This window comes from Myotis myotis, unplaced genomic scaffold, assembly GCF_014108235.1.
Source record: "Myotis myotis isolate mMyoMyo1 unplaced genomic scaffold, mMyoMyo1.p scaffold_m19_p_26, whole genome shotgun sequence".
NCBI lineage: Eukaryota > Metazoa > Chordata > Mammalia > Chiroptera > Vespertilionidae > Myotis > Myotis myotis.
Window position 1 is genome coordinate 1,811,965 of NW_023416331.1, and position 22,763 is coordinate 1,834,727.

At 47.7% G+C, this 22,763-nt stretch overlaps 1 protein-coding gene across 7 annotated transcripts; it reads left to right on the forward strand.

The window, feature by feature from the left end:
* Nucleotides 1–185: 185 nt before the first annotated feature.
* On the forward strand, nt 186–22,446 carry PPP1R10 (protein phosphatase 1 regulatory subunit 10). Of its 7 annotated transcripts, XM_036356339.1 has the most exons (20): nt 186–266; nt 485–1,001; nt 6,643–6,760; nt 7,423–7,509; nt 7,633–7,768; nt 8,450–8,501; nt 15,958–16,035; nt 16,175–16,351; nt 16,722–16,878; nt 16,969–17,081; nt 17,989–18,089; nt 18,727–18,871; nt 18,949–19,107; nt 19,207–19,453; nt 19,582–19,645; nt 19,748–19,942; nt 20,071–20,146; nt 20,323–20,436; nt 20,611–21,189; nt 21,406–22,446. In XM_036356339.1, the coding sequence occupies exons 3-20, from the start codon at nt 6,654–6,656 to the stop codon at nt 21,513–21,515; spliced, it is 2,697 nt and encodes an 898-aa protein (XP_036212232.1). In that variant the 5' UTR covers nt 186–266; nt 485–1,001; nt 6,643–6,653; the 3' UTR covers nt 21,516–22,446. The 7 variants fall into 7 exon arrangements, with proteins under 7 accessions (XP_036212232.1, XP_036212233.1, XP_036212234.1 ...); XM_036356340.1 differs by lacking the exons at nt 186–266; nt 485–1,001 and adding an exon at nt 1,875–1,969; XM_036356341.1 differs by lacking the exons at nt 186–266; nt 485–1,001 and having other exon boundaries at nt 16,773–16,878.
* The last annotated feature ends 317 nt before the right edge of the window (nt 22,447–22,763 follow it).

The window sequence follows — 22,763 nt, forward strand, 5'->3', positions numbered from 1 at the left end:
ATGCGCACGCGCGTCCCGCCTCCTCAGGAGGAGGCGGGAAAATGTCCAGAGAGTGACGGGAAGTGGGTAGTGGGCTGAGCGAAGGTGAAGGAAGGATAGCCAATCAGCTAGTGCGTTGTCTTTCGGGTTAGCCAATGAATTTACGCCTCGCGCACAATGTCTCGCGACAAGGGAAACGCTCTAACACATTTGGGCGCATTGGGTGGTGTCCGGATATAAAAGGCTCCGCCCGCGCGGACAGCCGCCATTCTGGGGTTCGTTTAGAGGTAAGTTCTTGTGTTTTGTCGGTTGGGGGTTAAGATTTTACTGAGAGCGTTGGCCTGGGAAACGGATTTGGCATGGCTTTCCTTAAGAGCCTCGGCTTATATAAAGTTCCGGACTGGACACGGAGGTGTTTGAGACCGCGAAAGCGGTCGTCTGGGTGTGTTTAACAAGCAGCCCGTACTGATTACCTCTTCCTCCCCTTGTGTTCTTTTTATCCCAGGTTTGAATTTTCACGGAGAAAGACAGGCCGGCCACCAGGAAAAAGAAACGAGCCGCATCCACATCTAAGCCCTTGAGAGGATCCTGAGCGGGGGGAAAGGGGAACCGCAGCCACCAGCCCAACCACTGTGTCTTCTGCCCTCTCCCACTTCTTTGCCCACCCACCAGCCCACGCTGCTTGGGACTTGAAATCTGTGGCCGAAGGACCGTCACCACATAACTGCAAAAATAATCCACCACCCTCCCTCCCCAAACCCACCCAAGTCCACTTATCCAGCGTTTATTTTTTTTAATCAACTCAGAACTTTTTTTTATGACCCCCCCCTCCCTAAATGGAGTTGGGTGGGGGGGGTGAATGCTGAGTTGGCCTTTGTTTTTTTTTAAAAGACTTTTTGATCCAATGAGGCCCCCCAAATAGAGTTTTGGGTTCTGGTTGGTGGTTTTATTTTTTTTTTCTCCAAAATTTTAACCCCCTTCCCCCTGAGCCCGAGGTGCTGACGTCGCAAAAAAATTGGATAGTAAGTGTCGAATTTTGAAAAACGAGCCTTGCAACAAGAAATCAACGTTTCCCTTGGTGAAACCAAAAATAATGAGAGGAGGAAATGAGACCATAGAACAAAATAGAGAACGGAGGAAGGACCGAGCCGGTCCATCTCCACTAAGAGGGGCCTTTGGCTCCAAGCCTCGTTCTCCGCCACCTGCCCGCCCTGCCCTTCAGGCGGGAGGCCAGCGAGGGAGGATTTGACGGTTAACCCTTCGCAATCCAGCCATTGCCAGACTGCCCGCGCCAAGTGCTCTGTTCGGAGGGTGCCCTCCCTCGGCAGCAGTCTCCAAAGGGTTAATGAGCTCACATACAAAAATGGGGGATCTTGTGCTCCGGAGGCCCACTTCTTTGTGTGTGAGACGAGCAGGGCGCCTTTCAATTTGCCAGATTAATAAGCAATCTGTACATAAAGATTGCAGGGTAAGGAGATGGGCACAAGGACTAGCTGGCTGTGACTTAGATTGTTAAATCCTCTCAATTTAATGTAATGTGCTTGGGGTATATTTGTGGTTAAAGCAGGTGGCAATCTAGAAATAAAGATTGCAAGACACTTAAAAAGGGACAAAATATAATCTTAGTGCCAGTACATACAAGATAATAGTTTAAATGTTTTGTAATTGTTGGAGATTGCATAAGTTATTTAAAAGCAAAAGGTTAACATTTTAACGATACTTTTTGATGGGAATAGAGGGTGGGGAGGTTGGGAAATGTGGAATTCAGGAGTATAATTTTTAAAGCCATTTAGTGCACTTGAATGCTAGCTTTCTAGGAGATTTGTGTCGTTAAAGGATTTCTTTTCCTTCCCTGCTTCAATATGGCGACTTTCCTTGTCCTTTTGTCTTCCAAGCAGTGTTGCAGGTTGTGTCTCCCATTTTGTCCTCAACCCTGTCCGTTGAGGGTCCAAGTCCCCCCTCCTTTGTTCGGAGGGCGGGGTGGTCGATGGTAGGTTGAACCTCAATTGCGAGTTAGTTCTTCCCCGCATAAAATTGTTAATCTTTTAATTGCTTTTCCTTTCACAACGCTCTTATTCAAAATAGGTCAAAGACTTCAGGATGGGGGACTGGGATGGGATTATTACTGTGTTTCCCCCCCCCAAAGTGTTCTCTGCTGTGACCAGCGGCGGCGGGGCCTGCTGCGGCTCCGAGACAAGATGGCGCCTGCCTCCTGCTCCGCGGCCGCGCCGGAAGCGCCGGGGAGGGGCGTCCTGGCTGGTGCAGGCGCAGCCCCTCCCCCGAGCCTGTGCCTTCTGCACTCCAGGGCGCGGAGCCAGGAGCAGACCTTTTCCTTTCTTTAGAATATTGTCTGTTAAAGCCTTTATTTTAAAAGGCAAGAAAGCCCACAGGAATTAGGTCTTCAAGCTGCTCATTTGCTTGGGCAGCTCTAGTTTTTTTAACTGACAGCCTGATGCTTTTCCCCTTTTACTCATCACAACTGCTTGGAAGTATTCCCACCTAGTTGCCAGGGGTAGGAAAGGGGGCCTGGGGGCCTGGGGGCCTGGAGACAGGCAGGGCTTGTGCAGGTAACAGGCAGATGGGGCCGGATGGCAGCCACGCCACTGCTGCGCAGGCCCGGTCCTTGGGCTCCTGCGTCGGGTCGCCTGGTATAACGAGCATCCGGGGGAGGGGGCCTTGCAGCATTTCTGCTCCATCACTCATGCCCCCTCCGCCGGGGCTGCATGTTCAGCGCTGTATCGGGTTCTCCAGTCGCTTAGCTCCTGTACGTTGGTACTGGGATGAGAAGTGACTCTTAGGGAAGGAGGCGGCAGTTGTAAACTCAAGGCAGGGGGATGCAAGCTACGGTTTCTGGTAAGCAAAACCTTTCTGGTATTACATTTCACAGCCTCATTTCTTTTATTCCCAAGAGCCACCTTTTTAAAATTTCTTTCCTTACTTTGTAAAAGAAATTCCTTAAAATGGGAGAATAATGTCTTCGTTTTCAACTCATGCAGTGCTATAGCAATTGGTGCATATTGAAAAACCATGCCCTGAGGTTGGTAGTTGGTGTCCTGTTCCTTCTACTTTTTCAAAGTCAAATCTTTATCAATCTCTCCATATACTTTTACTTTTTTAAAGTCCTACATTGAATCATGGTTCTAGGCAGAACTGGAAAGTCATTTTGTACAACTGCCATGGTGACTTGGGTGAGACTTCAGGGCTAATTTTCTACTGGGTGTGAATTCCCAAATTATTAAACTTCTGGAGTGGATGGGAGGGATGTGTCTTCCACATGTCTATTGACCACAAGTTTTTTTATCTTTTAAGCAGTTTGCCATATGCCTCTGCAGCATACCTTCCTTGGGAGCTGAACATTTGCCACTGGGGTTCCTGATCTCTAGTGAGCAGGAGATGAATAAAATCTTCATTAACATGGGAGATGGGAAACAAAGCCTTCTAGAGAGCCACATCCTTCCAGAGAACCTGATCCTTGTAGATTGTGGCCAAAGTTCTATTCTGGAATCAGTTCCTGTGGGGATGGGGTAGGGTGGTGATTTTATGAATAAGCTTTTGGTGAGCTCCTGTACCCAGGTTTTCAAAATGACTGAGGTACAGGGGCTTACTACTTAGGAAAAAGGTACAACCTTGGGAATCGCCAGAGACATTGAGTCCAGTGTTGAGTCATGCTGTCATGCCTCAAACACCAAAGGGAAGGGGAATGTAAGGGATTAAGTACAAAGTATTTTCATTTCCAAAAATGCTCAAGCCTCCAAGTTAAGGGAAAGGCCTTCCTCCTTTGCTGGGAAGAGTATTGTGGTTGTTTTAAAAAGGACTTGACTTGTGTAGAATTTTTGTCCTGAACCAATCAAGTTCTGTTTTATTGGTGATGGGAATGGAATAACAGCCAAGCTAAACATTTTTCACCCTATGTAATGAAATAACCCTCAAGTATACCTCATTTTGGAGGCAGGAATTGGTGTTACTTCTGGACTTTTAAACTGTATCTCTGGTAAGAACAGCAGACCTCTCCCCAGTGCCTGTATCCCTGTGGAGGTCTCTGCCCGCAGCGTCCTCCATAAGAAAAGCCCAGCAGAGGACCAGGTGGAGATAGGCCAGGGCGTGCTTCCCGCCACTTTCTGTACTGCCTGCACGGAAATTAAAGTTTATCATGTGCTGGCTTACTTTTGGTTCCAGGAAACTTACTCAAGCTTCCATTGCAGTCTCCATATGACTAGGTAATGTGATGACCCTTGGTCACGGCTCCGCCCTTGGTCAGCTCATTGCCTTTTCTACTGGAGGCCTGTGCCAAGAATGTAGGTTCTTTATTCCTTTCCACTTGAATATCTTGGACTTCTTTCAAAATGTACTGAATTCAAAAGAGGGAAATTAGGTTGTCAGACACAGAGTCCTTAATATTAAATGAGTAAAAGCTAATCTTCCTGTAGGAAAGTTATCATGAGAAAACTCACCTTTTAATCACAAGATTGGTGCTTGTGATACAAAATTTAGTTTTGTTTATTGTATTTCCAAAATATAATAGAGGAAAATAATGGAAAAGTGAATATTTAACATTTTTATTGCTTTGTCTCCTAGCTTCTCTTGACTATTCTTGCTTTTTATGAATGGGAATGGGAAAATTCCTGGGTCCCATTCCAAACAGAAGGCACTGGACAGAATTTAGCGCTGTGCTAATTGATCTCTTGTCTCCCGCCCTCTTACGTGAAGGATCATTTTAACTCCGGTGATAACTTTTTTATAGTTTCTGAAGGAAGTAGGGTAGCAGGCCTATTGGCTTAACTGATAGTTGAATATGTAAAGGGGAGTTCTCCATGGTGAGGTATATTCAACTCTGGGTTTGACTCAAATAAGTGGGGTCGGCTATATTCAGGGAGGACTGGTTTGAAGTGATGTTAGTTTAATTGAAGGCTTTTTGTCAAATTGTATTTATGTTGTTGCTGATAATATGTTATTTAGATTTGTTCATTGCTTTTTCAGTCTCCAGTAGATGGGAAATCTGTTTTATATTTCCCTTTATTGTATCTATATATCTTCATAGTGTATATATCACATAGTATATTACTACATGGGAAAAATTCCTTTATCCCTGTGTTTGTCTCTATAAGAACCACCACAGTTCAGTGGATTTGGCCTGAGCACTTCAATCTTACCTGGTATGCTACGTCAGTGTTTTTTTCCCTCTGACTTCAGGTTCTGCTGTCCTTGTAGAGGTCCCAGGGTGGCAGTCACAGCACAATTAACCCAGATTTGCTCCCCTCAGTATTTCTTACCTCCTTCCCCTCTTCAGCCCACAGTTTATGATCTCAGGAACCAGCCTCCTCTCCTCTCTGCTTCTGCCTTTTCTTACCTAGGTGGTTAGGACCTCTGCAGTTCAGAATTTACTGGCCTTTTTGTTGGAAGGACTTCAAGGTTAAGATTGTTGTGTGTTTTTTTGTCTGAGAACTAATTTGCATTATAAGAAAACTTCTCTTTCTGTACAAAATATAGTTGCTTTGTAGAACCTTGATTTTCCCACACTGCTGCAGGGAGCTGGTCTGTTAGCTGCGCTAGAAGCAGTGTGCATGAGGTGGGCTGCTCCTGCTGTCTTCCCACCCAGTGTGTTAACTGCATTTCCCAAATGCAGATATTACTGAGGTAGCTTTCTTTTTTGGTTCTCAGGTGTTTCAAGGCTTTGGGGATAAAAAATACCAATCAGAACCATATTGATTCTCAACTTCCTCTCTGGAACTTGGTTTCTAGCCTAGAAATTGCTTCACAATTCTCTGTCCCATATCAGCAGTTTAACTCTTTTTCTAATCTGGTCTAAACTTGCTACTTAAAATGTAATGGCATTTTCCCAGCTTCTACCTTTATTCTTTCAGGCCTTTCTTAGAGATCTTGAATAATGATATGATTTTGAGGTGGTTGGGAATAGGGTGTCAGATTTGCATCTTTGTGTTTGAAACCACAGACCTTGCTCTTTGAACCAATAAAAACCTGTGCGGTGTTTGGTTAATGAGAGACAATCTATTTAAGGCTTAGGAGGACCTGCTTGATTTCCTTTGCATCCATTTGTCTCCATTTCTGGGAGCTACCCACACCTCCCCTGAGGAAAGGTTCTGTTTTCAAGTTTTGTTTCTCCTCTGTCACCTATCACTTTAGCCGAGATTGTCGACTGGTGCAAGCAGCACATATTCTGCCACTTGTGGGCTAAGATAAAAAGGAATCGATTACTTTTAGCACATTTAGCCCGACACCCAAGATTGGCCCAGTTCTTACCAAGTCACAGTATTGTTTTGTTTTCAAACCAGATTTACCAGCAATGAAGGAGAGACAGGACTTATTAAGGAAAAATACCTCTGAGAATTGAGCATTTTGTTAGAGGAATGTGTCGGCGCTATACTATCTAATGGAGTTCAGCTGTCCTAGGAAGGCTGTACCTGGGAGGGGAGAGAAGGGTGTCTTCCCTTTAGTCGTAGCCGTGCTTAACTTGCCAGGGCTGTTTGCTCAGTGCTGGCAATGGTCTCTGTTGATTTTTCTTAAAAATGGTGAGTGTAGTTGAACATAAATTGAATAACTCATCACTATGTTTTATCAAATGTGTAAATGGAATTTATTAGAGGGCATAGTGGCACTGTCCTTGCCGCCCATTTATTCTGTTGGTTTGTTTTGTCCTCATCCTAGAAACTTCGATCATGGGTTCGGGTCCCATAGACCCCAAAGAGCTTCTCAAGGGCCTGGATAGCTTCCTTAACCGAGATGGGGAAGTCAAGAGTGCGGATGGGATTTCCAAGATCTTCAGGTGAGTCTGTCCTTTTCAAATTTGTTGCGGGTGGAGGATATTGTGTGTTGTAATTAAGGCAGACAGGCCGAGGTGTTCCTGGAGAGGAAAGGGAAAGTCAGTGGGATAGGATTGAAATCCAGTAATTTTAGAATAAGTGATAGGAAAAGGTGAGCCCTTGGTTCCTGGCTCTATTGGAATGAGATTATTTGGATATCCACCGTCACAAGGGAGTCACCCTTTGGAAGGAAGGAAGCAGGGAGCCAGGTGATGGAATTCTTGGTTCTGTTTTGGGTTGGTCAGGTTTCACATCCCCAGACTGTCATTTCCTTCAGGGATCCTTAAGTTTCCCAGGGGGAGCAAATGGCTAAGCCCGTCCTGAACAGGCCACTAAAGGCTGGTTGTTGAGGGTTGGGACGTTTTACCTGCGAGCAGAATCAGATGTGGCCTGTGTGTTAGGGGAGCAGCGGTGCTCACCGCCCCCAGATCAGAGGCTCAGTGTCTCCCAAGTTCTCTTCCATCCTCCCATGGGTTTCATTTCATTCTGGATCCATCCCATCCTCCTGGAGGCCTGTGCCCAAGTGATCAGGGATGTGCAGGTGCTCTCACAGGCTAGAGGCTTTGCTGTGGGAAGAAGAGGCGCTCTGTGGCTGCTCCGCTCCTAACCTGCCCCTTTCCTACAGCCTGATGAAGGAGGCACGGAAGATGGTGAGCCGGTGCACTTACTTGAACATTCTCCTGCAGACCCAGTCATCAGAAATACTGGTCAAGTAAGTGGGGATCTGGGTGACTGCGACGGAGTTCCTGGGTTGTCAGTGGGGAACGAGGAGTGTGGGATGTGATCCTTCCAAAATCCAGGAAGGGCATCAGATTCTCCTCCTGCCTGCCTACAGGTTTATTGATGTTGGTGGCTACAAGCTTCTTAACAATTGGTTGACGTATTCAAAGACGACCAACAACATTCCCCTGTTGCAGCAAATTCTGTTGACCTTACAGCACCTACCACTCACCGTGGACCATCTCAAGCAGGTACCTTCTGCCTTTCCTACCTCAGTGCCTCTTCTTTGGTTGAGCCTGACAGATGAGAAACTTAACACTGACTCTGAGGAGGCTGTGTATCTTGGGCCTGTGAGGTAGAATGGTAGGAAAAATAGGAAATTGGAATCAGAAGACTTGGTTCAGTTTATCTCCTTCAAATGGTGTGTATCCTTGGGGCACTCCATATTTCTGAGCCTCAGTCTTTTTCATCTATAAAATGGGAATAATTGTATCTACCTAACTGGATTGTTCTAAGGATATAACCATGCCCACAAAGATGTGTTTCTTTTTTTTTGTTAATCCTCACCCAAGGATATTTTTCCATTTATTTTTAAGGAGAGTGGAAGACAGAGAAATAGCAATGTGAGAGAAACACATGAATTGGTTGCCTCCTGCACACACCTGACTGGGGCCAGGGCCAGGGAAGAGCCTGCAACCAAGGTACATGCCCTTGACCGGGTTCAAACCCAGGACCCTTTTGTTCTGCAGGCTGACGCTCTATCCACTGAGCCAAACCGGCTAGGGCCCCACAAAGGTTTTTAAATAAGACTATGCCCACATAGTCACTGTTAAGGGACTATGAAAAGATTGTGAGTGTTTTGGGGGCTTGTTAACTCTGAGTGGCCTCACTGTCCTGGCATTTATCTTTCTGCTGTTCCCCGTTTCTCATAGAACAACACAGCCAAACTGGTGAAGCAACTGAGCAAGTCAAGTGAGGATGAAGGTAGGGGCCAGGCCTTCCTCCATACTTACACTTAGTTCCCGTCTGTCCCCGTCCTTGGACTGTGCCTTCCTTCCTTACTCTTTGTACTTCCTCTTGCTTTTCTCTTCCTTTTGAAAATTTAGTTCCTCTAACCCACTGGTTCTCAACCTTCCTGATGCCGCGACCCTTTGATACAGTTCCTCATGTTGTGGGGACCCCCAACCATAAAATTATTTTCGTTGCTGCTTCATAACTGTAATTTTGCTACTGTTATGAATCGTAATGTAAATATCTGATATGCAGGATGTATTTAGGCGACCCCTGTGAAAGGGTCATTGGACCCCCAAAGGGGTCGTGACCCACAGGTTGGGAACCGCTGCTCTAACCTGTCCCCTGTCCCCTGTCTACTGGTCTCAATTTCGAATGGGATTTATTAATTTCTCTACTATTGAGGGTAAGATAAGGTACCATGCTTTAACCAGAAGCTGATTCTTTTTTTTTAATCTTTATTTTATTTTAGAGATAGAGAAATATTGTTCTGTTGTTCTGCTTATTTATGCATTCATTGGATGTTTCTAGTATGTGCCCTGACTAGGGATAGAACCGGCAACCTTGGTGTACCAGTACGATGTTCTAACCAATTGAGCTAACCAGCCAAGGACTATAAGCTGATTCTTTTTTTAAATATATCTTACTGATTTTTTACAGAGAGGAAGGGAGAGAGATAGTCAGAAACATCAGTGAGAGAGAAGCATCGACCAGCTGCCTCCTGCACATGCCGGGGATGTGCCCGCAACCAAGGTATATGCCCTTGACCAGAATCGAACCGGGGACCTTTCAGTCCGCAGGCTGACGCTCTATCCACTGAGCCAAACCGGTCTTGGCTATAAGCTGATTCTTTTTTTTTTTTTTCTTTTATTATTAGTTAAGGTATTACAAATGTGTCCTCATCCCCCCCATTATAAGCTGATTCTTTTTTTAAATATATTTTATTGATTTTTTACAGAGAGGAAGGGAGAGAGATAGAGAGTTAGAAACATCGATGAGAGAGAAACATCGATCAGCTGCCTCCTGCACATCTCCTACTGGGGATGTGCCCACAACCCAGGTACATGCCCTTGACCGGAATCGAACCTGGGACCTTTCAGTCCGCAGGCCGACGCTCTATCCACTGAGCCAAACCAGTTTTGGCATAAGCTGATTCTTAAGAACTCTTGGTGCACCCTGGCCAGATGGTTCAGTTGGTTAGAACGTTATCCCAATACACCAAGATTGTGGGTTCGATCTCTGGTCAGGCACATACAAGAAGCAACCAATGAATGTGTAAATAAGTGGAACAACAGATCAATGTTTTTCTCTCTCTCTAGTCAATAACTAAAATTTTAAAAATATGGTGCAAAAGTCATACACTTAAAATTCTTTGGGGAAAAGTGTCATTGTCTTCTCTTTTTCTATATAATATAATAGTTCTGCCATTTGACACCTTCCTATAGGGCATGGGCAGAATCCCAACTCCTGGAGTATATCATATATTTCATACCAACAGATTCTTCTCTTTTCTAAGACAAAGGGTTTTGGAGCTCCTGGCCATGGCCATACAGTTCTGGCTTGAAGATAAAACCTGGCTCCAGAAAATCACAGGCTTTTTTTTTTTTTTTTTTTTAAAGAAAAAAAGGTGTGTACCCAAGGGTTCCAGGCCCAAAGATTTTACTCACAGCATAAATCAGGAACACAAGACCCTAGTATCCCACAAGTGAGCGGGATATTAGCAGAGTGGATCCCCTCGTAAGGTTTGCTCTTGGTCTAAAGGGAGCAGTGCATGAGGCCCTTTCAGAAAGAGGCTTTGGCCCTTTGGTGTAGAGCAGCCGTGGGCAAACTACGGCCCGCGGGCCAGGTACGGCCCGCTTGAAATGAATAAAACTAAAAAAAAAAAAAAAAAAGACCGTACCCTTTTATGTAATGATGCTTACTTTGAATTTATATTAGTTCACACAAACACTCCATCCATGCTTTTGTTCTGGCCCTCCGGTCCAGTTTAAGAACCCATTGTGGCCCTCGAGTCAAAAAGTTTGCCCACCCCTGGGATAGAGGGAGCATCCAGGCCTGGGCCAGCCTTTCTGAAATTCCTTTAGTTACAGGAGAAAACACTGGGAACACATTCTAAGATAAAGGATTTATTAGGCTAAGTGAAATAAGCCAGTCAGAGAAAGACAAATATCACATGATGTTACTTATATATAGAATCTAATGAAAAAAATAAACTGACAAATAAAGTAGGTCCAAAGGCATGGAAGCATGGAACAAACTGACAGATCTCAGAGGGAAAGGGGAAGGGCGACGGGAAGAGATTAACCAAAGAACTTACATGCTTACTAGAGGCCCGGTGCACAAATTCATGCATGGGTGGGATCCAATAGGGCCAGGCCAGCCAGGGGAAGGGGCCAGCCTGAGGGGGAGCTGTGGGCAGTTGGCCAGCTGGCCCCGCCCCCTGGTCGAACTCCCGGTCGAGGGGACAATTTGCATATTAGCCTTTTATTATATAAGAGGATATGTACAATTCAGGCAGCTCAGGGACACAGATAATAGTGTGTTGAAGGCTGGGGGTGGGGCAGAGTCTGGGTAGAAATTGCCCTGACGGAAATCGAACCATGACCTCCTGGTTCTTAAGTCAATGATCAACTATGGAGCCACGCCAGCTGAACTCTCCTCTTTTAAAAATAAGTTTTTATTGACAAGAGAGAGAGGAAGGAAGAGAGTGATAAACATTGATCAGTTGCTTATTGCACACCCCCTACTGGGGTTCTAGCCCATAGCACAGGCATGTGCTCTGACCCATAATCGAGCTAGTGACCTTTCTTTTTTTTTTTTTTTTAATAAATCTTTATTGTTCAGATTTTTACAGTTGTTCCTCTTTCTCCCCCCATAGCTCCCCTCCACCTGGTTCCCACCCCACCCCTTGCCTTTACCCCCCACCCACTGTCCTCGTCCATAGGTGTACGATTTTTGTCCAGTCTCTTGCCGTACCCGCCACACTCCCCACCGAGAATAGTCAGTCCACTCCCTTTCTATGCCCCTGATTCTATTCTATTCACCAATTTATTCTGTTCATCAGATTTTTTATTCACTTGATTTTTAGATTCACTTGTTGATAGATATGTATTTGTTGTCACTTTGTTGTTCATAATTTTTATCTTTACCTTTTTCTTCTTCTTCCTCTTCTTAAAGAATACCCTTCAGCATTTCATATAATACTGGTTTGGTGGTGATGAACTCCTTTAGCTTTTTCTTGTCTGAGAAGCTCTTTATCTGATCTTCAATTCTGAATGATAGCTTTGCTGGATAAAGTAATCTTGGTTGTAGGTTCTTGCTATTCATCACTTTGAATATTTTTTGCCACTCCCTTCTGGCCTGCAAAGTTTCTGTTGAGAAATCAGCGGACAGTCGTATGGGTGCTCCCTTGTAGGTAACTGACTTTCTTTCTCTTGCTGCTTTTAATATTCTCTCTTTGTTTTTTGCCCTTGGCATTTTAATTATGATGCGTCTTAGTGTGGTCCTCTTTGGATTCCTTTTGTTTGGGGTTCTCTTCGCTTCCTGGACTTGTAAGTCTCTTTCTTTCACCAGGTAGGGGAAGTTTTCTGTCATTATTTCTTCAAATAGGTTTTCAATATCTTGCTCTCTCTCTTCTTCTGGCACCCCCATAATTCGGATGTTGGTATGCTTGAAGCTGTCCCAGAGGCTCTTTGCATTATCTTCATATTTTTGTATTCTTTTTTCCTTTTGCTTTTCCGGTTGGGTGTTTTTTTCTTCTTCGTATTTCAAATCTTTGACTTGATTCTTGGGATCCTTTAGTCTGCTGTTGGATCTCTGTATAATATTCTTTATTTCAGTCAGTGTATGCTTAATTTCTAATTGGTCCTTTTTCATATCCTTGAGGGTCTCACTAAATTTCTCGGAGGTTTCTAGAAGATTCTTGAGTAGCCTTATAATCGTGGTTTTGAACTCTATATCCAGTAGTTTGCTTTCCTCCATTTCTGTCATTTGTGACCTGTTTCTTTGTCTCTGCATTTTGGCTGCTTCCCTGTGTTGATAGAGTGGCTTTGTGTGCTAGGTGTCCTATAGGGCCCAGTGGCTCAGCCTCCCTAATTACCTGAGTTGGATACTCTTGGTGCACCCCTTTGTGGGCTGTGTGACAGTCTTGTTGTAGTCAAGCCTTGATTGCTGTTGGTATCACTGGGAGGAATTGACCTCCAGGCCATTTGGCTGTGAGGACCAGCTGTGTCTGCAGTGGGAGAACTTCTGTGCTGGAGACACCCTTATGGGGCAAGACTTGCTTCAGTGGGGCTTTGGCGCTCACTGAGTCTGCCCCCTGAGTGTGTCTCTTATGGATCTGAGAGTTGTAATCTGGATGGTCCCACTCTGACCACTGGGTAGACTGGCTCTTGGATCTTCAAGGATGTGCAAAGTCAGCCACTGCCTGAGGCCACCCAGCAGGAGCTACAGAGAGATCTGCAGATTCCTCCTCTTTGTTTGGGGTTTGGAGGTGCCCAGATGAGACGCAGCTGTGAAGTAATGCAGGCTGCTGACGAGCCTTAGGCCTTCTTTTGGAAGCTCTGGGGTTCTCTGAGCCAGCTACAGTTTGACAGGTTTTTAGGTGGAGAAAGGCCTGGCCATTAGTATGCAAAAGCCTCTGCGCACAGCTTGGGTAGGGTTGTAAATTGGGTGGGTCGTGGTCTCAGGGAATCACGGCGCCGTGCTAACAGCAATGGTTGGCCATCAGCCCTCCCCCAGATAGGTCCCTGGTTCTCTGTGTCTCACGGGCCCGTGCAGGAATAATGACCGCTGCAAGCACCTCTGCGAGTAAGCCACCCTCGTGTTCCGGCCGGATGCCAGACAGTCTAGTTTCTCTCCATATGAGTCTGGGTCCCCAAATTCTCACTTGGAACTGGAGTTCAGAGCAGTCGGGAACTTGTATCTCCCTCCCGGTTGAAAAAGACAACAGCGTACACAGCTGCCACCCCCTTTCGCACACCTGTGTACCTCCACACTTCCACACCTCTGCACCTCCTACCCGCTTCAATACATTTTTCTCTTTCCTTCTAGTTGTAGAATTTCTACTCAACCAGCCTTCCCGTGGTTCTGGATGATATTCGTTTTGTCTTTTAGTTGTAGTTTCAATGTGGTTGTGCGCGGCAGCAAGTTCAGTTGTTTACTATGTCGCCATCTTGGTTGTACCCCCAAGCCAGTGACCTTTTGATGCTCAGCCAACTGACCCAGACTGGCCAGGGCCCCTACCTTTCAATTATTTTAGTTGTATTAATTCCCAGTTTTTAGGTCCTTTTAGATACTTCAATATCTTTGTGACATGTCAGAGTAACCTATATAATAAAAGGCTAATATGCAAATCAACCAAATGGCAGAACAACCAGTTGCTATGATGCACACTGACCACCAGGGGGCAGACGCTCAATGCAGGAGCTCCCCCTGGTGTTCAGTGCACTCCCACAGGGGGAGCACCACTCAGCCAGAAGCCCTGAGCTGGGCTCATGGCTGGTAAGCGCAGCAGCGGTGGCAGGAGCCTTTCCTGCCTCCATGGCAGCGCTAAGGATGTCCGACTGCCGGCTTAGGCCCACTCCTAAACCAGCAGTCGGATATCCCCCAAGGGCTCCCGGACTGCAAGAGCGTGCAGGCCGGGCTGAGGGACCCCCCTCCCACTGAGTACTTGAATTTTGTGCACCAGGCCTCTAGTCTGTAATAATAATTTATAGCATAATATATAATCCCAGAAAGCCCATTAAGTCATTGCACATCTGTTGTTCCTTCTCTGTCAGATATATTGTCCCTGTTTTCTTGGGATCCTTATACCCCCCACCCATTGTCCTCGTCCATAGGTGTACGAGGCTGGCTAAATATTTCTGCCTTCTTTGAATATAGATTTAATTATTCTTATACTTCCTTTGGATACAGAAATTAGTACTTATTGACTATAGTGAAGTCTCATTGGACCATACTCTCAATTGCTCTGAAAAGGTTTTAGGGGTTTCCTGCATTGGGAATACATTGGGATTCAGCTTGCCTTAGGTATAGAAATTGCCAGTGTGTGACTATTTTGAAAAGTTAGGTTTTCATGTTAATATGACAGTCTCATTATTAAATGAGTCCAAAAGTGGAAATGTTGTCAGGAAGAGAGATGCCATAGATAAGAGATGTTATTTGCCAAGTACAAAAAGAAAGAGCAACAAATTCTATTCTTTAAAATTCTCTGACCTCTTTTTTCTTTAGATAAACCGCAAACCTAAATTGGTCTGTTTTTCAGCTCTTTTTTCATCCTTGATATACTTAATTGATTTCCTAAAAAGGTTGCCTAGAAAGTCTTTTGTAAGATGAAGCTAAGTTAGCGTCCTTTGCATTAAGTTCACCTTCAGGACAACACAAACAATGCTGTTCATTTTAGAAGCTAGTGGCCCTTCAGATACTTGAACTCTGCTACCTTTCTCCTGATTTTAGTTTCTGGGTTTTTTTTAGTTAATCCTCACTTGAGGATATTTTTTCTATTGATTTCTCTTTTTTTAGAGAGAGAGTGGGTGGAGGAGGGCAGAGAAACATCGATGTGAAAGAGAGACATCAATTGGTTGCCTCCTACACGCTCCCTGACCAGAGCCGGGGATCAAGCCTGCAACTGAGGTACGTGCCCTTGACTGGAATGGAACCTGCAACCCTTCAGTCTGAGGGCCGACTCTTTATCCATGTGCCAAACTGGCTAGGGCTCCTTTCTCTAATTTTAACAGAAAGGGAAGAGAATATATATATATATATATATATATATATATATATATATATATATATATATATTCATTCTGCCACTTCCTAATTTTGTGACTAATCTCTATGCTTCTATTGAGGTGAGTCAATGTTACGATCTCATATCAATATTTTTTTCTTCTCCCATCCTCTCTGAAATCAATAAAAATATATTTTTAAAAGTAATAATGTATTGAGGGGGAGATAGATAGAAACATCAATAATGATAATCATTGGTTGGCTGCCTCCTGCACGCCCCCCCGTACTTGGGGATTGAGCCTGCAACCCAGTCATGTGCCCTGACCTCCTGGTTCATAGGTTGATGATCAACCACTGAGCCACGCCAGTCAGGCAATACACCATTCTTTAAAAAAAAATTTTCAAGTTGTAACAATTACAGGAAATATATAGGGGTGGGTAAAAGGTTTATAAATAATACAATAAAAAGTAAATAATAAAAAAAATAAAAAATATAATAAAATAATAATAATAATAAGTAAATAATAAAAGAATAAACTTTCATGTACTCACAACTGTAAACCTATGTTTGCCCACCCTGTATATATGAAGCAGTGATGTAGTTTTTATAATATAATAAATGTTCAGATATCTCTATTTTTTGTTACTGGACAGATAACATTTTAAGTTATTTAGGCATTTCCTCTTTCTGTCCCCTCAGAGCTCCGGAAGTTGGCCTCCGTCCTCGTCAGCGACTGGATGGCTGTCATCCGCTCCCAGAGCAGTGCCCAGCCTGCTGGTGAGCTCCCAGGTCCTTTGTCCCCGTATTGATTTATCTCCCATGGGATGTGGCCTCCAGTGTCTTTAGCCTGCTTCACTGCTACCTGACAGTCTTTCTCTTTGATCTCAATAAAATCTTTTACTTTGTTTTTCCACAGCAGAAAAAGATAAGAAAAAGCGAAAAGAAGAGGGAAAGGGTCGAACCACGCCCCCTGAGCGACCTTTAACCGAGGTGAAGGCTGAGCCCCGGGCTGAGGAGGCCCCAGAGAAGAAGAAGGAGAAGCCTAAGTCTCTTCGAACCACAGCGCCCAGTCATGCCAAGTTCCGCTCCACTGGTGAGGCTGCTGGCAGGCCCCAGGGGGAGGGTCTGTGGGCATGTGCACACCCAGGGCCTTCTGGTGGAATTGCTGGATTATGATGTGGGAAAAGAGGAAGACTCTCAGGAGAAGCTCAGGGGATTCTACAAAGCTGGATGAACCGAGAGGAAAAGTCAAGAAGGTGGCCCTGGCCAGTGTGGCTCGTTGGGTATTGTCCTGTGCACCAAAAGGTCACCGGTTTGATTTCCGGTCAGGGCACATGCCCAGGTTGTGGGATGGATCCCCCAGTAGGGGGCATGATCGATGTGTTGCTCTCACATTGATGTTTCTCTCTTTTCCTCTCCCTTCCTCTCTCTAAAAATCAACTAAAAATCTTTAACAACAAAAGAAGTCAAGAGGGTGGGTGGGAATTCAACCCCACCCCATGTCTCTTCCCCAGGATTAGAGCTGGAGACCCCATCTTTGGTGCCTGTGAAGAAGAATGCCAGTGCAGTGATGGTTTCTGACAAATACAACCTTAAGCCCATTCCCCTCAAGCGTCAGAGGTAGGGACTGTGCTGGACTTCTGAGTGGGTTGGGTCTGAGGGTGGCCTCAGAAAGAAGGGCAGTGTTCCTGACAGTTCCTCTTCTAACAGCTCAGCAGCTGCCCCAGGAGACACAGCTCCCCATGCAGAGAAGAAGTACAAGCCACTCAACACAACACCCAATGCTACCAAAGAGATCAAAGTGAAGATCATCCCGCCACAGCGTGAGTCAGAATGGATTGAATGTGGGGGCAAACTCTTCATGGGGTGCATGGGGGCGGGGGAGGTCCTTCTCTTTAATGTTCCATTTTCCTTTGATTTCTTGGTGCCCTTTAATTTTTGCACCTCTGAAGCTTGTTTCATAGGGTTACTTAGTGACCTGAGAGATGAGGTGGGAGGTGTGCTCTTCACTGACTGGTTAGGGCAGGGATGGTGAACCTTTTGAGCTCGGCGTGTCAGCATTTTGAAAAACCTTAACTCTGGTGCCGTGTCACATATAGAAATTTTTTTATATTTGCAACCATAGTAAGACAAAGACTTAAGTTTTTGATATTTATTTTATATATTTAAATGCCATTTAACAAAGAAAAATCAACCAAAAAAATGAGTTCGCGTGTCACCTCTGACACACGTGTCATAGGTTCGCCATCACTGTGTTAGGGGCACTCCCAGCTGGCAGGGTGATCTGTCATGTCCACAGGGCTGGCTCTGTCAGGTGCCGGAACTCTAGTTCATATCCAAAACCACGGCTTTGCCTACCTTTAATAGGAAGAGAATAGCCCGGCTGGCGTGGCTCAGTGGTTGAGTGTCGACCTATGAAGCAGGAGGTCACGGTTCATTTCCCAGTGTGGGGTGTGCAGGAGGCAGCCGATCAGTGATTCTCTCTCATCATTGATGTTTCTATCTCTCTTTCTCTCCCTCTCTGAAATGAGTAATAAAGATATATATTTTAAAAAATAGAGTATAATGTCAGGAATTTCCGGTCCATATGCTTCCTGGCCACCTTGAGCTAACTGTGTCCCAGGTTGAGGCAGGGTCTGCCCAGACCCACTTTACTGCCCAGACTGGTTCTGTAGGAATAGGATAGTAAAGGAGGTATGATGGTTCCATTTATGCTTCTTCCTTTTGTAGCTATGGAGGGCCTGGGCTTCCTGGATGCGCTCAACTCAGCCCCTGTTCCAGGCATCAAAATTAAGAAGAAGAAGAAGGTGCTGTCGCCTACAGCTGCCAAGGTATGGGCCCTGGGTGGTAGGCGTGGCAGGATGTAAAGGTAAAGTCAAAGGAAGGGCCCGGAGCCCTGGCCAGTGTGGCTCAGGTGGTAGTCCCATGCACCCAGTGGTGGCTGGTTCGATTCCTGGTCAGGGCACCTTGTTGTGGGCTCAGTCCCTAGTAGGGGGTGTGCAGGAAGCAGATGATCGATGTTTCTCTCTAAAATCAATAAAAACAGTCCTAACCGGTTTGGCTAAGTGCATAGAGCATCGGCCTGCGGACTAAAGGGTCCCAGGTTCGATTCTGGTCAAGGGCATGTACCTTGGTCGTGGGCACATCCCCAGTAGGGGGTGTGCAGGAGGCAGCTGATCGATGTTTCTCTCATCAATGTTTCTATCCCTCTCCCTTTCTGTAAAAAATCAATAAAAAAACATACTTAAAATCAATAAAAACACTTTAAAAAAAAGAAGGACCCTGCAGCTCGGAGTTGGGGAGGGCAAAAGGAGTTTGTCTGATGCAGACTGGTGACGGTGGGCAGTGTTTGACATAGATCTTCGTTTATATGAACTGTTGGGGGTACTGCCCCAGACCCCGCACTAATGCCTTGCCTTGACCTTACCTTTTCTGTCAGCTCATTAACTTCTTTTCCTTTCACAATAGCCAAGCCCATTTGAAGGGAAAACAAGCACCGAGCCAAGCACAGCCAAACCTTCTTCCCCAGAGCCAGCACCTCCTGAGGCTATGGACACCGACCGTCCAGGGACCCCAGTTCCCCCTGTGGAGGTCCCAGAGCTGCTGGACGCAGGTCAGTCCAGTGGCTGGGCCAGGCTGGGGGGTTTCCCAAGGGGAAGGACCTGCATCTGAAACCTCTCCTGCTTACAGCCTCTTTGGAGCCAGGAGCTCTGGATGCAAAACCAGTGGAGAGTCCTGGCGATCCCAGCCAGCTGACGCGGAAAGGCAGGAAGAGGAAGACGGTGACGTGGCCTGAGGAGGGCAAGCTGAGGGAATACTTCTATTTTGAACTGGATGAAACTGAACGAGGTTAGAAGTCGAGTTGACTATCTAATAGGCGGGCACAGAGCGTTTCAAAGGGCTGGTTGTGCTTACTCTTCCTCTTGCTTTTTTCCTCCTTGCCAATAGTAAATGTGAATAAGATCAAGGACTTTGGCGAGGCAGCTAAGCGAGAGATACTGTCAGACAGACATGCATTTGAGACGGCCCGGCGTCTGAGCCATGACAACATGGAGGAGAAGGTGCCGTGGGTGTGCCCCCGGCCCCTGGTTCTGCCCTCACCTCTTGTCACCCCTGGAAGCAACAGCCAGGAGCGGTACATCCAGGCTGAGCGAGAGAAAGGAATCCTTCAGGAGCTCTTCCTGAACAAGGAAAGGTGAGCGGAATGGGGTGCCTGCCCTGGGTTGATTACGGAGAGTGTGCAGGTTAGGAAGAAATTCGAGGGCCTGGATCAATAATTTGACCATCATTCTTTTTTTTGCTTCCCCCCCGCACTCATGCTAGCCCTCATGAGCCAGATCCTGAACCCTACGAGCCCGTCCCCCCGAAGCTCATCCCCCTGGACGAGGTGAGTGTGAAGTGACGACGGGGCTGTGATGGATGCTGATGCAGCTTTGGGCGTGACTCCCCTTCATTCCGTGGTGTCCTCACTGCTCTGCTCTGCTCTCAGGAATGTTCCATGGATGAGACTCCATATGTTGAGACCCTGGAGCCTGGGGAGGCCGGTGGCTCACCTGATGGGGCAGGTGGCTCCAAGTTGCCTCCTGTTCTGGCCAATCTTATGGGAAGCATGGGTGCTGGGAAGAGCCCCCAGGGCCCTGGAGGAGGAGGCATCAGTGTCCAGGAGATCCTCACCTCCATCATGGTATGAGCCCTCATCCTCGTTTCTGCTTTGTTGGCCACGCCCCTCCCCGTACCCCAGTCCTCCTCCTCTTCCTGCGTCCCTCCTCTGGGCTCTCCCTTTCTTTGCTGATGAGGACTGTTGCTCTCTAGGGTAGCCCAAATAGTCACCCCTCAGAGGAACTGCTGAAGCAACCAGACTACTCAGACAAGATCAAGCAGATGCTGGGTAAGGTCAGGGCCAGCCAGGGCTGGGCTGCATGCAGTCGGTGGTCAGACGTGGGGATGGGATGGAGATTAGACCCTGCCAGCTGGTCTTCAGGGATCCCTGGGGCACACGTAAGTGGGAAGGATGTCACTCTGCTAGAAGCCTCTTGCTGACTATTGGACTCTTTTCATTAACAGTGCCACATGGACTCTTAGGCCCCGGCCCAATAGCCAATGGTTTCCCACAAGGAGGCCCTGGGGGCCCCAAGGGAATGCAGCACTTCCCCCCTGGCCCTGGGGGACCTATGCCAGGTAGGCGGTGACTACGGTGTTGGAATAATGGGCTTATCTGCTAACCTGTGGTCTGGTAATAGTGTAGGATTGACCAGAAGGAGCAGGGAGGTGGCGTAGGGTGGGGGGGAGATGGCTTAGGGTGGGAGGGAGCAGTCTCTGAGTGTAACATTGTCTCCTTTTTTTTCCTAACAGGTCCCCATGGAGGCCCTGGAGGCCCCGGGGGGCCAGTGGGTCCACGTCTCCTGGGTCCCCCACCCCCTCCCCGGGGTGGTGATCCCTTCTGGGATGGCCCTGCTGACCCCATGCGGGGTGGCCCGATGCGGGGGGGACCTGGACCTGGACCTGGACCTGGACCATACCATAGAGGTCGTGGTGGTCGAGGGGGAAATGAACCTCCTCCCCCTCCTCCTCCATTTCGAGGAGCCAGAGGAGGTCGCTCTGGAGGAGGACCCCCAAACGGACGAGGGGGCCCTGGTGGGGGCATGGGTGGAGGACACCGTCCCCACGAAGGCCCTGGTGGGGGCATGGGCAGTGGCAGCGGCCATCGTCCTCATGAAGGTCCTGGTGGGAGCATGGGTGGAAATGGCGGACATCGCCCCCACGAAGGTCCTGGACATGGGGGACCCCACGGCCACCGGCCTCATGATGTCCCTGGTCACCGAGGCCATGATCATCGAGGACCACCTCCTCATGAGCACCGTGGCCATAATGGCCCTGGCCACGGAGGAGGGGGCCACCGAGGGCACGATGGCGGCCACAGCCATGGAGGAGGTGAGGATGAGCCCCGCCCCTGTATCACTGGGAGTGTCACTACCCGGGGTGCTAGGCTGAACCTGAGGCCGCCTGTCCCAGCCTGTGGCTGTTCCTACCCCAGCCCTTCCCCACACCCCGGGCACTCTCTGAAAGTTCTCTGGCTCCGTGGCTGTGGAGGTGGCGAGGGTGGTGATGCCCTAGCGTCTCCTCCCTAACCGCCCACCCTCTTTTCAGACATGTCCAACCGCCCCGTCTGCCGACACTTTATGATGAAGGGCAACTGCCGCTATGAGGACAGCTGTGCCTTCTACCACCCTGGGGTCAACGGGCCCCCCCTGCCCTGAGGACCCGCCTGCCCCCCACACTGTTATGGCTTCTGTGAGGCCCGTCTGTCCCATCCCCAGCTGAGGAGGAGCCGGCCTCCTCAGTACCCCCTGCTCAGTCCTGGGGTTTCTGATCACTGGTGCACCCCGTGTACACACTCCTCCAGGCGGGAGGGTGAGACCCGCTCTGCCCTGTCTGCGAAGAGGAGGCTCGGAGACGGCTGGCTTCACTTTCCGAGGAGACGCCCTGGAAGCCCAGCTCCTTTCCAGCCTTACCTCTCATGCCCGAGGGCACCTGACTGTGCCAGCCCTCCCCGTGCACGGAGTTCTGACGTGGGATCACCTGCCCTCCCAACCATCCCAGCCAAGACCGCCATTCCTCGGGGTGGGGAGATGCTAAAAGGGGATATCGGCTATCCCACTCCGCTGAGAGGGCTCCCACTGCACACCGGCTGGACACATCCTGAGCCCTTCTCAGCGAGGTCAGACTAGGCAGCCTTCTGTGAGCACTGCGGCTGCATCTGCATCGCGGCGGCTGGTGGCAGTCTACCCTGCACACACAGCTCCTGCTGGAAGCAGACACTTCAGGGAGACCGGCTGTGCATGAACTGAAGCCCGGCACCCCGGGCCCAACAGTCACACTACATGCACCGCCTTGGGAGTGCACACGCTTCCTGTCCCCACCTGGAACCTTGGAGTGAGGCCACTTCCGAGTCCCCATCGGGCACCGTCCTGGGTGCATTCAACAACACACTGGCCCTTACACAGCCCTCTCTTTCACCCGTCTCGTATCAGTTGTTTTCTATGAAAACAGTGGATTGGTTGGGTTTTGTGCAAGGTCTTGGGTTAGAGCCACAATGGATTTGAGGATGAGTATTTTTTCTTTTGGTTTTGTATATTTTGTACATTAATAATAAACAGTGGAGAGAGAAGCAGCTTATTTAACCCCTGATGTGTTTGGACTCCTTGAAAAACAAAACCCAGCCATTACCAGCTGTTTTAGGTGCATGAATACAAACCTTCGTGGAGCTAGCAAGCTCTACCTTCAAGTCATAGTTGATTTAAGTGAGAATGCTGATGCGATGCGCTCTGCACAGGAGGTCCCAGGACCAGCATTCTTGGAGAAGGCAGTGAGGCCCGGGACAGCCTATGGCTGGGCCTGCCAGCTGTGAAGTGCTCTGGGAAGGAGTTGAGAGGACGGGAGGAAGGAGCAGGAGTGGCTACAGGAGAAATCCATGAGCAGTGTTTTGAGAACAGTCCAGGGGAGAG